General features: G+C 34.5%; 1 protein-coding gene across 1 annotated transcript in view; it reads left to right on the top strand.

The window, feature by feature from the left end:
• The window catches only part of LOC141660795 (polyadenylate-binding protein-interacting protein 12-like), a 49,366-nt gene extending 33,994 nt beyond the window's left edge, over positions 1-15,372 (top strand). The window contains exons 2-9 of the mRNA XM_074467778.1: positions 13,022-13,100; positions 13,192-13,204; positions 13,445-13,487; positions 13,570-13,682; positions 13,809-13,868; positions 13,956-14,003; positions 14,076-14,144; positions 15,316-15,372. Coding sequence (XP_074323879.1) covers positions 13,022-13,100; positions 13,192-13,204; positions 13,445-13,487; positions 13,570-13,682; positions 13,809-13,868; positions 13,956-14,003; positions 14,076-14,144; positions 15,316-15,372 — 482 coding nt within the window. The remainder of the gene's footprint in view (positions 1-13,021; positions 13,101-13,191; positions 13,205-13,444; positions 13,488-13,569; positions 13,683-13,808; positions 13,869-13,955; positions 14,004-14,075; positions 14,145-15,315) is intronic.
• Positions 15,373-17,191: the final 1,819 nt, after the last annotated feature.

Below are 17,191 nucleotides of genomic sequence, written 5' to 3'. Positions count from 1 at the left end.
GACATAGGCAACTTTGGGTCAACCTTGATCTCAGATGCAGTTGGTTGAAGTGTAGGGTTAGTCACAGAATCATTTAGCACATTTGGTTGAATTTGATAAGGCATAGATTGTGCAAACATATTATTCCAGATAGGCATATTGTATGGCATTTGAGGCATACTGAATGCAGTAAAATAGGGATTATTAACATATGGCATGTTTGCAAAATGTGCATGAGGATTCTGATGAGATATAACAAGCATAGCATGCAGAGGTGACATAGACATGTTAGGCATGGAGGGAGTTAAAGGCATGGGAGCATTCTTAACAGATTTGCAATTATCAGATAGATGATTAACACTTTTACAATGCACACAGCTTTTTCTAGGAGCATACTTATCAGGTGTGTAATTGTTGTGTTTGTTAATCCCTACCTTCCCATTTTTATTAGATTTTCTTTTAGTTTCCTTTTTATTAGATTTTCCAGGCCTTGATTACCTCTTGCTTACGTTCTAACTGTTTAGAAAGAATTTTTACTTTCTTAACAGCTTCTTCTAGTTCACTCTCAACAGTCAAGCATTTAATTTTAACCTTTTCAAGCTCAATTACCTGACCCTCTAACATAGCATTCCTATCACTTAAAAACAAATTATTCTCTTTGATTCTTGTGTTTTCTTTAGCTAGTGATTTAAGGGAAATACACAAATGATACAATTCATTGGACATATCATTTATGGCTTCATTGCATTCAATATTAGAAAGCTGAGAGAGGTCAGTAGTAATTACCTGGTTGCTTGATGAACTAGTTTCATTTTCATCAGAATTAGCCATCAGGGCTAGGTTGACATATTCCATATCATCATCTTCATTGGCTTCATCTGCTGCCCAATCATCTTGAGTCAGAAAAGCTCTTTCCTTTTATTTGAGCAAATCGAAATATTTCTTTTTGTAATCAACTTGCTCAAATTTCTTCTTATCAGAGGTTGGCTTCCTGCACTCATTTGCAAAGTGTCCACTAATGCCACAGTTATAACATTTGAACTTAGATTTGTCCACCATGTTTTTGTTTGACTTAGTGAATTTTGTATTTTTCTTGAATTTCATCTTTGCAAACCTCCTGGACAGAAAAGCCAGATGTTCATCAACATCATCAGAGTCATCTTGACTGGAATTGTCTTCATCCTCAGCTACTTGCTCATTTCCCTTGCTTGATTCTGATTTGCTTGTGCCAATTTTGAGACTTGGCATTGTCTTTTCCTCATTCATGGCTTCAATCTTCTCATTGTCAGCTACAAGTGCAACTGATCCTCCTTTTCTCTTTCCCTTTTCCAACATCTCATCTTGCTCCATCTCGAGTTCATAGGTCTTCAAAATTCCATATAATCTTTCAAGTTTGAAGTCCTTATAATTGTAACACCCCCAGATCCGGGGTCGGGAATCCGGGTTGTCACGGTCTTTCTTTCCACAATATCACTTTACTTAATTAATAATAAATACCCTCATGCTGTGACCCCACACTAACACACACCACAACTCGTTATAGTCTCAGAGATGAAATTGAAATAAGTACAAGTCTTTGAATCCACAATTTAAAATTATTACAACCCAAAATGATTACTTGATAATTTACAGTTAATTGTCATTATCTGCCACAAGTTATAATTATACATAATTGGATTCTCAAAAGTAGATGGTCTAAACTACAATGGATCTACCTCTGCAGCTATAGCAGCTACAATATCAGCGGGAAGACGCGGGACGCTTCCCACGCGCTTGCGCTGGGTCTGCTGGAGTCTGGCCATCTCTCCTAACTGTTGTTGTGTGATGAAGAAATAAAGCAAGAGTGAGCCTTACAGCTCGCAAGATAATATGTAGTGATAACAATAATACCAGTATCTAAATGGATACTTACTAAAATCTTTATCGTGTGTAAGATAATTACTTACTAGATATAAGTAAAAACAAGGAATGAAGTTACCAATACTTCCCCCACACTTATATCATTTATAAAACTACTTGAACTATCACCGTTCAAAGTATAATAAAATTCACGAGGTCATCCCATAGATGAGACCACAAATAAACTTGAAAATATTTGATCTTTGAAATATTTTGAAAAGAAATGAAGTTACGAGATACTTCATTCAATGGATACACCAATAAAAATGTTTGACCCTGTCAATGCTTCGGCAACCACCCATTAGTAGCCTTTCGATCGAAATGCTACGGGTAGTGTTGCAGAATTATCCAAATGGATGATGAACTCATTACGGGAGTTTACCGCGCCAGGAAGACCACTTACGATGATCAGTCGTAGTAGTACAACCCCACCATTTTCTACATGTAGAGGAGAACCTGTCGGATTTACTTGTCAACCGAACACTGAACTCCTAAGGAATGGACCGCCTTAGCGGAACTTCCAGGCCATTTGGGCCAATATAATAAGGCTGGGCCGGCGCTACTCGACCACTTACGCCACTCCTAGTTCAGATGAAATCCATGACTCTGAAACGTAAAGCTCGTTTCCCCCTTTCCCCAAGTAGAAACTTGTTGATACGGCTCCACCAAGAAGTCGTATCTAGTTGGAAAGGAAAACTCACCGATATTTCCCAGGCGATGCCTGTTAATGGATTAACTTGTTCCAAGAATTTTACTTCCCGAATATTGGGTAAGTAATCAAAAAAACTCTTTTACCAAGACAGCAACCTTGTTGCGAATATAAAACACACCACCGAGCCGGATCCCCCATGTTTTGAGCGAGTATTTAAATCCCCTTTTTAAAAGGAAGATCTTAAATATAAAAATAGTTTTGGGATCCGCTCTATCTTTTGAAAATCATTTTAAAGACTCGAAAACACTTTAAAGAGTGTTTGGAGTAAAACTGATTTAATGAAGTAAATCAGTCCCCAGAATATTTAGAAAATGTCTGAATATTATTATTTAAATAATATTCCCATAAAAAAAATAATCTTTATAAAATAATTGAAGTAGAAGTATTAAATTTATACTTGAAACGAGTATTAAATAACCCAAGATATACTTATATGAAAGTATTATCTTTATTTGAATAATCGAAAATAAGTTTGATTATTTACACCTTATTCTTTAATAAAATAAAGAATATATCTCAGCAAATAATCGGAGTCATAGATCCTCAAATGAATATTCAAATAATATTCAATAAATAAAATAAGCTGAGTCATAATACCTCGAATGAATATTATAAATAATATTCATTAAATAAAAGAAAGGAGTCATACATCCTCAAATGAATATTCAAATAATATTCAATAAATAAAATAAAGTTTAAAGTTATCGAATAAACCTTATTCGATTAATAGTTTGGAAAACTATAACCATATATATATATAAATATATATATATATATATATATATCCATATCCATATAAAATCTACTCGGGATCCTCGACTCCCGGTTTTAGAAAATATTTTCACCCTTGGGTCCCTATACTAAGGGTATATGCAAGATACAACTATCCTCTAGCATAGGTATTATCAAATAAACCAACAGATATATATCTCAAGAATATAAAACAGGCATGCATATATACCATATCACATGCTACAATATATCGCAACATTTGCTAAATAACAATCATGCAATATCACAAGATAATGCATATACATACATTTACATCACAACAACAGTGTATCGGATAGAATACTTGCCTGAGCGACTTGGGGGTGAGAAAGGCTCGGGACGAGTCTGGCAACCTATAAACAACAAGTAAGTTGGAATTAAACCAAAATCACTTGTAAGTCTATGCTTTAACTAACTTAGACTCTAATGCTAGTTTTACGCTCACCGATTCGCTTAAGTCACTCGGGTACCCTTGGCTCCACCATTTTTAATAACTTGACCTTTACGAGTTTTAACGCGATTCCTTCGCGAATGACTTACCAACTGCCTAACACACTTACCATAAATGTTTCACACATTAATTAATCCTTTTTGGTCTTTAACCTACATTCCAAAGTAAGGCGAGGGAAAAAGTTTCGTTCGTGAAACACCGTTACTTGAAACGGTCGTTTCTCCTAAACCGTAAATCGGAATCGGACGAACTACATATCAAAACGAAGCTCGTAACATGAGCTATCTAAACATGGCAGTGGTCACAATTTAGCAGGGGGTTCTCGGGTCCTAATGCTATGCACAAAACAGTCCAAAGAAAATCGGACATTACGACGGCTATGTTTACGCGATTTCCCATTTTTAAAACTACCCACAATCATCACAAACCATCCTCAAATCCACACACATCAAACACCCATCCTTACCACATCATAACAATCCCAAACAATTCAATATTACTCATTCATACATATGCTTAACCTAACTTTAATCATGCTTTAAGTTTCTTTAAATCAAAACCACTAAATTATCATTTCATTTCACCACCATTCCAAATCTCAACTCTAAACATAACAACAAGATACCATAACATCTTACTCATCAAAATCACTTTATAATATATATGAACCTAGGGTTTGAAAGTGGTATACCTTCCTTGGATTGGTGGGTGAAGCTAGGAAGCCTTAATAAGCTTGGAGTAGTCTTAAGAAAGCTTGGATCTTCAAGAAAACAAGAAAAAAAAACTCAAGTTAAAACTTGAAAACACTATTCATTGTCTTCTCCAATGATTAAATCAAGAAGCTAGAGAAAGAATTTGTGGCTTAAACTTATGATATAGCCATTACTAAGCATAAAGAAGGTTAGGGAATTTTCTTACCAATTAAGGATGCTTTGATCTTGATTTTTGAAAATTTTATGCCTTGGAAAATGAAGAAGGCCGAGAGCAAATATGAGGAATATGCCTTGGCTGATTTTTTGATGAAATGATTTGCTAGTTGGTTGGCTTGGTTTTGTTTTTGATTTAGCAAATTACCACCTTGTCCTTGAATTTGTGTGGTCTTAAATCAACCACACTTCCTTCCTTCCATGTCATGCTTATGTCACCCTTATGATGTCATCCTCCCTTCCTTGTCTTCTTTCTATTGGTTGGATGACATCACTCCCCTTAATCCCTTTGATTAGCTTCCTAATCGTTTGCCTAATGACCGCTGATCTGTTGTACGGTTCGCTTAACTTTCGTTCTCGTTTATCGTTTGAAGGATCATACCCGGGATCTTATTACTTAGGTTCCCTTGACCTTTCTCAATACATTATATTCCTTTTTATGATCCTCTATTATAATCCTTTAATTTAAATCCTTTTTATCCTGTTACCTTATACTCAATTCTCTCCGTATCTTGTGGATTTCCGGGAAAAACCAAAGTGTTCGGAATTGGGTTCTGACGATATTTACATACACTTATATACTTCATATAGTACTAATAAAATCCCAGAATATCCATAACAGAACCCCTACATAGTGTGGCGTGAAAAGTTTTCTCATTCAGCTAAAACACTATTCACAAGGGTTACAAAAAGTTGAAAAATTTTGGGGTTATTACAATAATCTTGAGAATTTCTTAGAGAAACAGTCATAGGCTTCCATTCCTTTGGTAGAGACCTCAGAAATTTTAAGTTGGAGTCCTTGACTTGGTACACTCTACCATACAGCTTTAATCCATTCAACAGTTTCTGAAATCTGTTGAAGGTATCATTCAATAATTCTCCTTCTTCAAAATGAAAATATTCATACTGTTGAATGAGAAGCTGCATTTTGTTCTCTCTAACCTGCTCAGTATCTTCACAGATGAGTTGCACAGTATCCCAAACTTCCTTTGCAGTTTGGCTATTAATGACATTGTCAAACATATCTTGATCTAAGCCATTAAACAGAATGTTCATGGCTTTCTTGTCCTTGTGAATCTCTTCAATATCTTCAACAGTCCATTCTGCTTTTGGCTTGGGAATAAACTGTCCAACACAAACTGTTGCAGTAGTAGTTGTGGCCACCTTGTGGGGGATATGAGGACCATTTTCAATACAGTTGATGTAGCTTTCATCTTGAGAGAGTAGATGTAAATGCATCTTCACTTTCCAGTGATGATAGTTATCTCTTTCCAGGACTGGAATCTTTATACCAATATCCTTCCTACTTATGATGTTAGCAGAAGGAGTCTTTTTACTCATGATGTTAGCAGAATTGATCTTTAAACTCTTTGTATGTTAAGAGCTTGCTCTGATACCAATTGTTATTCCCAGTGGACTAACAATGAGATTTACAGAAGGGGGGTTGAATGTAAATCTCAAAACTTTTTCAAGTTTTGAGCAGTTTCTAAGACTAAGTGTTTTGATGAACAAATGTGTGTGAATTGCTTTAAGCTAATACAGACAGATATATATTCAAGCACAAATGTAAAGAACACAAAGAACTTAAAAACTTTTTTGGTGGATATGTTGTTCCACCAGAGATGTGTTATTTCAGAAAATCTGTGAATCAAAAAATTGATCACAACTGCTTCCTAGTACAAACTAGATGGTTTTCTCTCTGGATTTTTATAAACAGCTCTGGAAAACTCCACTTCTAATTACTAGCTGCTACTTGGTTTATATAACACCAAGTTTACAAGTGAAGACAAAACTGTAAAATACAATTAAAAGATTCTTCACATGATTCGTCTTCATTTCTCTATCCGATGCAATTTAGGTTTAGCTGTGAATCTTTGAATACTTCCTTGTTTGCACCAGAATAGAAATGCTGCTTTTTCTTGATTCCTCCTAGAGGCTGCCACATTCCAGTTTGTCTCTGTCAACCCATGTGCCTCTGTCAGCTTATGAATTGTCACTATCAACTGCTATTGAACTTAGCATCCGTTGAAGCTTTTATCCGTTGATGGCTTTATCCATTGAAGCCTTATCCGTTGATGCATTAGCAGTTGAAGCTTTATCCATTGATGCACTCATCCGTTGATGGATGTTATCCGTTGAAGCTTTAGAGACATCCGTTGAAGCTTTGTTTCTCATCCGTTGAAGGCCTTTAATATCAGTTGATACTACTTCACTTATACAAAATTACAAGGCATGAAATATTTACAATTAGCCCTCCTATTTGCATATCCACTAGTAGTTAACATGACTTATAATTTCCCACAACATCTAAGAATTACAACTTAAATACAGAGAATGAAATGTGCTACAATACTAAACTTATTTCTAAGTAAAGCTACTCCTTCAACGGATAGCCAGAATGGTCTTATCCGTTGAGGCTACAAACACCAGATTTCTACTTAAGTGTTTTATTGAACTTATCATCAAACTAATACACATATTCCTAATAGTAAGTGAACCATTTAGACATTGGAGGACATGTTGAGAATGTGTGTAATTGATTTTAAGGGTTTTTGGAATGAACACATATCTTTGATAGAGTTTGCCTACAACAACAGTTATCATGCGAGTATCGGAATGCCCCCATACGAGGCGTTGTATGGCCGAAGGTGCCGTTCGCCCTTGTATTGGGATGAAGTTGGTGAGATAAAGTTACTAGGTCCCGACTTGGTGCAAAGGACAAGGGACATAGTTCAATTAGTCAGAGGACGCCTAGCAACAGCCTAAGACCGACAGCGTAAATACGCCGATCTGGCACAGAAGGACAGAGAGTATGAAGTGGGTGACTAGGTATTTCTGAAAGTGTCACCATGGAAAGGATTGATGAGATTTGGGAAGAAGGGGAAGCTGAGCCCCCGTTATATTGGACCTTTCGAGATTCTAAGACGGATAGGACCCGTGGCATACCAGTTAGCTTTACCTCCAAATCTTCAACAGGTTCATAATGTTTTTCATGTATCAATGTTGAGAAAGTATAATACGGATGCCAAACATATAATGGAGCATGAGCAAGTAGACCTTCAACCAGATATGTCCTATGTTGAGCAGCCAGTCGAAATCATTAACCAAAAAGAGCAAGTACTCCGGAACAAGAGTGTCAATCTAGTTAGATTCTTATGGAGGCATCACAACGTCGAGGAGTCGACTTGGGAATTAGAGAGTCACATGCAAGAAAAGTACCCCCATCTATTTGTGGATTGATTCCAGGACGGAATCCTTTTAAGGGGGGGGACTGTAAGAATCCTGATTTTTGTAATATTTTAAAACTTCAATGAATAGTAACTGGAACTAATTATGTAATAGGTATGGAGTTCATCACAAATATGAATAGTGGAATTTTGGAAATCCGATATCATATTCTTGTTTATCGAGGAAAATAAGTGAATGTAAAAGCCGTCGAAATTCGAAGATTCACGATTATACTACGTGTTTTCGTATCCGTAAGGAATGGCGTAGAACCGGGAATACGACGTGGAATAAACATTATATCAAGGTGTTTCAATGATCAAGATAAAGGAATAGAATTGGTTAAAGGATTATAAGCAATAAAATAATTCACTACGAAATGAAATATTATGCGGGTAAACTATCGGAATGGAACGACAATCGCATGTACGATAAATAATCGAATGAGAAATAAATTCCATGCAAGTTGGCCATGAAAAACCAAGCTAACTAGTAGTTAGGAGATGTAACTAGGGAATTAGAAGTTAACTAGAATAGTTAGTGGAATAGTAGTAGAATAGTAAGTGAATAGTAAGTGGGAGACAAGGAAATACAAGGCCATACCTCCTCATTTCTACTCATCTAAAATTGTCAACCAAGCATTTTTTTTTGGCTGATTATTATGTCCATATATACACACTATCAAACACATCTTATAAACTCCCACACTTTAACAAAAAAAACCAAGCCAAACCCCCCCACCCCTCTCTTGCTCTCGGCTGCTTCATGCAGAAAAGGGGAAGAACTCTCTTCTTCACTTCACTTCTCCATCCTTCCCTCTACTAAAAATTCTATAATAATTCACAAAGCTTCCTTACATCCTAGTAAAGTTATGTCTATGATTTCATGGCCAAATTCTTAATGGTTTGTGAGAAACAAATTCTTGAAGTTCAAGAACTTTATGGACTGTTTTGACTAACATGGTTTCTTGGTTTTGTTTCTTAAGGATCTAGCCCTTCTAAGTGTTTTTCAAGAAAACCAAGCCCTAATCATATTAGTACTAACCCTCCTAGTGCTCAAGAAGGTATAACTTCCAACTCTTTAAAGTTTTAAGGGTGGGTTTAAGAGTTATTTATGATGTAGTGTCAAGATCCAAAAGTTTGTGTATGTGTGAGGTTGTTTTGCTCATATTCTTGCTAAGTACTTGAGTTTTTGAGTTGTGATGCTTGTATGTGATGCTAGACAAAGTATATAAGGTGTATGTGGGTGGATCTTGAGAAGTAAAAAGTGTTGTGTTCGTCATAAGTAGTGATTGTGTCAAGAACAAGTAGTAGTGATCGTCGCGAGGGGATTTACGGTTTAGAAGTTATGACCGTTTTGGTGTAGAGTGTTCATACGAAAAGCCAACTACACATAAGGCCACTTGCATGTTGATTTTGAAAGGCTAAAAATGATTTTGGAATCTTGGAAAAATCATGATAATTAAATAATGCAGCAAGGAAGACTGTCCAAAAAGAATTTTAAGAAAATATTAATTTTTCGATTTTATAAAAATGTTTTAGTGAAGCGAATCGATAATCGCGTACTAACTAAGATCGTTGGTTATTGATTTTTGATCGCCAACAAAAGCCCCGAGACCATACCACTCCTAGCACTCGAGGTAAGTTTACGAAACCCTATCATAAATTATCCATGCTATATATACTGTTGTGATATTGATGCCATGATTTACAATTTGAAAATATATCTTTGTCTGTGATATCAATACATTCAAATTATGCGATAGTTTACGAAAACAAACTTCATTTTATACGAGTATGAGAAATTGAAACGTAATTTTAATATAATACAAGATAGTGGGAGTCGGAGATATTTTAAATCGATTTAATTCCGGAACGAGCCGGACGCAAAAGATTTCTATTTCAATAAACAAAGTACTTTCGCGTAACATACATATTAAGCGAACGATTGAGATTTGATTTATAACTATAAGAGATAATCGAATATTCACTCAAGGGATATCCTATTTGATTATTTATTTATAAGTAATACCTAAAGAGTTACTAAAATATCCGGAAAATACTTAAAGAGATATTGAAATTTTTTTAAAATCAATTCACTCTATCTAGAACGTATGTAACCATTCGAAGGATAATTATAAGATGTCAAATCCTGTCTTAAGTATTTAATTAAGATTTTTATCAATTCATTGAACCCTTCTTAAAAATATTATGAGACCGTAAATATTTAATATTCCGTACCTCTAAAAATCATTTAAAAATAGACATAGTTCCCAAGGATACTTTCTAAATTATTCAAAATTCTCGGAAGAGACCAATCATCTGAAACTTATCAAAACCTTAGGGAACTTAGTCTAGAAGCATAAGGGTTTTGCTTCCTCGCTCAATAAAAAACAAGTGAACAATATATGTAAAACTTTACTACAGTTAAGGGTTTGAAAATGATTTTAAATTCAAAACTCCGACAACTCCCAAGGATCAACTGAATTAAAAGTGATGAATAAATCATCTTATTTAAAGGTCAACTCAGAACGATCTATTCCTTCGATAAAGGATTTTGTGTAAATGATATAATTGTTTTGGGACTGGAATGTGGCCTGCCCGGCACGGAGAGGTATCGGGTAGTGACCAGGCGCGGAGTGGCGCAGTGTACAGATATATGGTCTCTGTGACCATTGACTTTCGGACTTGCACGGAAATGGGCAACCATCGTGTAATGTCTTGATAAGCCCATAGGCGGCTAGGTTTGTATTCCTTCTACTAGTAGAGAAAATTTCGTATTCGGCTGATCACTGGTATGTGGTTTATTCCAGTATAGTCCCTTTCCTCCACTTTGGATAAATTATTGTGAAACCTACAACAGAAGGCCGATAAGGCTGAGTTTTAAATAAACATGTTGATGAATATATATCACATCCATTTGAGAATCTCGGTTCAAGCATCATATTGAGATTTTGAGATGAAATGAGTACGAGTATAAACTAATTAAACTGATACATTTAAAGTTGAGTTTATCATAAAATTGACAAGCATATAAACTTTTAGAAACCTTGAATATACAATGCTAAATGGTTGTTTTTCCCTATTTGATCATATTTAAATAATGGATATACATATCTTGCTGAGCGTTACTGCTCATTCCTGCTTTTATAAACATCATATCACAACAAATTACCAGCATGGCCCAAACCAGGACGACTACCCGCAAGCGGGTAGGGGACGCACGTGAGTACCGTAGACTGTTCGTCCGCCAGCCACCTCAGGTAGACGAGTAGAGATAGTTTCCTTTTGAGTACTTGAACTAAGACTATTTTTGACCCGAGCCAGTCTCATGTAGAGCTGTTCTCGGCGTTCACCGTTTTGAGATAATTTCCTTTGGTCTGTAATAACTTAAATACTTTAACGTTAATTTAGTAATGTTTCTGAGCATATAACTTGTGTGTGTGTGAGTTTGGTTAAAAGGTCGAGTAATGAGGTAAAAAGAGGATTAATTATTTATTAGACAATATTAAGTGATCGTAACAACCCGAATTCCCGACCTTGAATTTGGGGGTGTTACACTACAGACTTTTGATGAACCACTAGTTTCATAGATCTCATCCTCTTCTTTTCACAATCTCCTTCCTTCCCCCTTTATCTCAACCATCAGGATTTATGTCATCGGCATCTTTCAAAGTCAGTTGTTTATATTAAGATCACTACGCCATAGATGACCTATTTGAACATTTCAGCATAGGTGTTGCTTTAGCTGATGTTGCAATAGGTATTAAATTTTGGCCCTGACTCAACTTATGAGTGTTACCGTAGGGCTAAAAGCATGTTGTTGTAGTTCAATAAGGTGTTACACACACCAAGGCATTAGATTGTGTTACTATAAGCTATGATAAAAGTAAATTTTAATTTTAACTCATAATAAAATAATTCGTTAAAATTATTTGATGTTAAATTGATATTTTATGAAATTTTCTTGAAAAGTTACGATCCTTCAAATAAATAAATTATTAATAGTTTATAAACTATATAACATTTTATTTGAATTTATAATGAATATATTTTACTAAATTAATATTTAAATTTATCCTTAAAATTAATTTATTTGAATATATAAATTTATGAAAATTTTAAAGTTAAAGTAACTCAAATAATTAAATTATTAATATTTTGTATTTTCACAAATATTTTATTAAAACTTAAATTTTTAATTTTATATAATTAGTATATCAACTAATTTTGATTGAAATCCTAAAAAAAATTAGAAAATAATATCATGTAAGAGTTTTATATTTTATAAATTAATTGAAGTAATATATTATTATAACAAAGATAATGTTTGCATTTTTTAAAATATTAGAATATTTATAAAACTGAAAAGAATTAGAAGTAAATGGTGAAAATGGGCTGGGCCTGTGAAACTTGTTGTGCGGCTAAAATTTTAATGGAGCGGGACTTCAAAATTTCAGACAAATGTGAAATAGGGAAATGAAATTTCAGATTAAAGGGAGAATCGTTTTAGACTACGTCATTTGGATTACTCTCTCCAGCGGCGTGCAAGGCAACAAGCATGAGATTCAATTACTACTTGGGTGATGGTTAAAGAGGTTTCAAGCAATAAAGCCGATTATGGTTGGAATTTAATTACGGTTCAAGAAGCTGGGTTTAATTAGGGTTCGATAAGGTTACAATGGGTTGGATTTTGAGGTATAAACTATCTTCCATCTTCTTTTTAAACTGTTAATGTATATTTGATGAATAATTTTGTTGATTATTCATACTAAGGAGGTGTCCCTGCTTTATAATCTACTGTCAAGTAGCTTGATAATTATCAGATTCATTGTTATAATTCTTAACTTGTTTTATAGAAGCCATCCGTTCCTGTTCCTATTGACCAGTAGGGACCATATGTCAATAACTTAGAGCTTGTGGGTAAGAACATTCACTTTGAGCGTTTAATGCAATTAGTTATGTTAGTGTACCAATATTAACTTGAACATGACTTGTTAGCCATAATATTTTATACCAGTGTTGCATGAAATGATTTAACTTTTATTTTGTGTTATAGGTGTGTCATTGTCCTCATTGAGCAGAACTGTTATTATGGTGAATCCAGAGACACCCGAATCTAAAAAGTTGAAATCCTGGTTAGTTGCTACATTTTAAGTGTTTAGATATTTTTTTCTTCTGGAGTTGTATACAACTTTACTAATAATATTTCATTGTATCCTTGACAAGTATGATTCTTAAGGTAAGGGAAGTCCAATGGCTTCTGTAGGCACTGGCTTGAGCCCGTCCTCCAATAGTGGAGGTCGATCTCTGTATGCCGATAGAGTATCTCTTTCAAGCTATTGTTTTATGTTTTGAACCACTGATAACGTAATAACTTGTAAAGTTATTGTCCTAATCAGCACAGATGTGATGTAGAGATCAGGTGAATGGAAAGATCTTTGATGAATGCTAAACTCTATATGTTGAATATCATCCGAAGTCATCAAGCTTGATATGTAAATTTGTCGAGTTCACTGATGAGGGTAAGCTTATAAAAATTACTTGGGCATTTGTGCTTTTGAATTAGGTTCTCATATTTTATTGTTTGTTATGATGCGTGTGCAGATGGTGCAAGAAATGCTTTAAATCTTGCATGCACAATGCTTGGTTTTTATCCAGTCAAGGTGCTGCCTTCGAAAACTGCAATTGCACATATTAACCCAACATTTTTGCCAAGGGTAAGTATCTAAGCTCATTATATCATAATAATTTTCATTATTATTCCGTTCTTAAATATAATCAAAGATATGTAACTGGGAGGCAGAGTTATAATCATTTATTTCCTTTTGCGATGTCTTTTTTAGTCTAAAGATGAAAGGGAGATGTACGTAAGGACAATTTACTATTCAAATATAGATAAAAAGGTTATTTGAATATATATAATTTCTTGTTTGGTTGGTTGAGAGCTTTGAAAGGTTTCTTCTTAACATCACCATGATTGTTTCTTTCAGGTAACTCCAGCAGATGTCAAGCTCTTTTTTGAAACCGTCTGTGGGGAGGTTTGTGACTTTTTGAAGTTTCTCTTGTTTTAAATTTTTAACTGTCTTAACTAAACTTCTTGTCATCTATAGGTTCTTCGCTTGAGGCTTCTCGAAGACTATCATCATTCAACTCGTATTGCATTTGTGGAGTTTGTGATGGCAAGTAAAATGTTGTACTCGATATCTAAGGAGATCCATATTGCATTTATGCTTTATATAATAAGTACGTGGCTTAGTTGTCTCTGAAGTAATTGACTCTTTGGTAACGAGTTGACTTGAAAAAAATATTACATATATGGTTTTTTATAATATATATCGAATTTGCCTCCTGGTGAGATTTTTTTGAGTTAGATATTCATTTGTCATATAAATTATACTTTTATTCTGAGCAGAAAGGAGGATAGTCTCAAACTAGGCAGGTGATTTTCTCTAAGCATTATCGAGCCAGGGCAAGTTAATTTAACCATTTGTTTAAAACTGTGTTTAATTCCAAAACTTAAAGCAATCTACTATGCGGTAATGATACAGTTTTTTTTGTAATTTTAAACTTGTTGGTTTATGTTACCTTGCCATTGCGCTCGTTAGAGTTGCAGTCAAGCAGTACATGCATTACTTTATGTTCCTTTTTCTAGATTCTATTGTAGGTACCTGAATTTTAATTAAAAAAATTATGCGCCAATCATCATTTTTTTGCTTTCTTCTTAGCAACTGATCACAGTTTTTTGAAATTAATTCTGAGAGAACTAGTCACTTTTCCGTAGATGGGTAGGGCCTACCTGAAATAATTCTATGTTACATTGAATTGAGTTCTCATGTTATTGGTAGTGTGACGTGGTATGAAAATTATAAAATTTCAGGAAGGGGAGCAGGTAAATACTAATAATTGTAGTGAAAAAGAAGAAGTAAATAATGCTTAATCACCTCTTGCAGTTCTCTATCATTTACATTGTCTAGGAAATCCCTTTTAAACATGTACTTCTAGTTACTTTGGTTAGGTCCTATTTACATACCTTTCTTGTGTTATATTTATATAATTAGTTTTACAGCCCATTTGTTGATCATTTTTTAGACAGATTTTTGGTGCCAAATTTGTCGATTGTATGATGATCACAGTCACACTGTACATAGTGATCTGTCACTTGCATTTTTTATGTCATTTAGTATTTGTCTTCCTGGGGCTTTTTACATCCCTGTCTTGCATCATAGTGTGTACTGAATTACTTTCTCGTCTAATTTTTTTAAAAAAAATCTAATTTATTTTAGGAAGAAACATTTCTATTTTTATCGCAATGGTAAATGTTTGACCAAGGATTCTGTTTTTTTTTTGCAGAACAACGCGATTCCTAATTCGGTGCCACCGGAGACGGCTCAAAATCTGGTGATATAAGAGCCTAGACTCGGATTTTGACTTGCTTAAGAACCTGTGATCTTGACGATAATGGTGTTGAGTCTGTCATGTCGCAGCTTAAGATACCATCTTAGATATTATGCTTACATGACTTGCTGATACTAAAATGTAGTTTTTATAGAAATTGAATTATCTTTTTATAATAATAGTTATTGAGTTCATATTTAATTATTTAAATTGGGTTTTTACTCTAATTATTCTTGCAATATTTCCATTTATATTTTAGATTTAAATATTTGTCTATTTATTATTATATTTGTGAAAATTAAAGAAAAACAAGCAACAAAAAAACTATTGAATATGAATCTTAAAAAATTATGTGGACCCCACATATGGGTCCCACCATTCTGAAAGAAATTCTAAGATATTTTGCAACACAAAATATATGTTACTATAAAGTCCAAAAGATGTTGCTATCGAGATCATAGTAACAAAATGTGCTATATTGCAATAGAGTAGTTGGTATGTTGTTATAGATATATATACTAACTAGCTACGAGTCAACATAGCTTTAATGTTGCCTTAGCCCTATTTGGGCCATTATCAACATTTTTTGGTTCTATAGTAACACAGTTGAGGGGTTGCTTAAAGCAATCTATGGCGTAGTGGATTTAGCAATCTTCTCCTCCTTTTTGGCATCATCACCAAGTAGTAGAGAAAGAATCAGCTCCATTAAATTTTGAACCTCATCAAGTTGACTAGACATTTGCGCTTGTCTAGCTTCCAATCTAGCCTAACTAGCTTCAATCTGAGTTTGTCTGTCAAGAATTGGTCCAAGCTATTTGTGTATCTCCTAATGAGTAGTCAGCTTTGTAGCCAGGAAAGATTCTTTGATTTGATTGATTTGAGAAGTGGTGGCTTCCTGAGTAGTAAGAAAAGATCTTACCCGTAAAGTAGATGCTTTCAGATGATTAAGCATATCAAGATTCTGAATGATCTTTTCAGATGTATCCAGATGATTGACATCATAAGCCTTTGAGATAGGATAGTGAAAATCCTTCCATTTCTTGTTCCATATATCATCAAAGAAATCATGTTTCTTTTTAGCATCTAACTCTTTCATCTTTTGTTACCTCACATGTTTAGGCATATCTTCAGGGAAGAATAGATCATCCTCAGGATCTATAATAGCATTTAAAGTATCAGCTTCTTCACCATCATTACTGGTAAGATCTTTCATTAATAACTGGATTTTGAACTATCTGCTGAACTTTATCTCCTGCTTCAGCATTCAAGATAGAATCATAATTTGGGGTTGTATGAGATCCAACTGCTTCAGAAACTTCCATATCATCAGTATTTAGCTCCACATCTTCAAGAATTGTAGATAAATGAGCAAGAGCTTCAGGATTTACCTCCAGAACCTCAGTACATGTGGAGTACTGACCCTATAGTGAATAGATTCTGATGAATAGACTGTTCTGCTACTACATCTTCAGCAACAACAGGGAGAATTTTAGGTGATAGAATAGTAGAGTGAGTGGATTACAGGAAAGTATGAGTACTTAGACCTGCAGGGAGATTATCAGCACTTGGTACATCAGAGTTTATCTGAGGGTCAACGGACTTTTGTTCAGCAGCTGTTTCTTTTATACTTTGTGTACCTACAAAATATAGAAAGTAACACTTAACCTCTATGTTCTTTTAAAGTGGTCTCACTACTCCTCACACCACACATCTCATAACTTTCAATAGTTAGAGTTTCCACACAAGGATTACTAAATCCCGACTCTCATCTACATCTTGTTTTTCCAGGAAGGATCCTGCCTCTCTTTAATTATGTTTTTCTCTAAATCAT

The sequence above is a fragment of the Apium graveolens genome, chromosome 5, assembly GCF_009905375.1.
Source record: "Apium graveolens cultivar Ventura chromosome 5, ASM990537v1, whole genome shotgun sequence".
Lineage (NCBI taxonomy): Eukaryota > Viridiplantae > Streptophyta > Magnoliopsida > Apiales > Apiaceae > Apium > Apium graveolens.
This window is presented reverse-complemented; position numbering and strand designations above follow the sequence as displayed.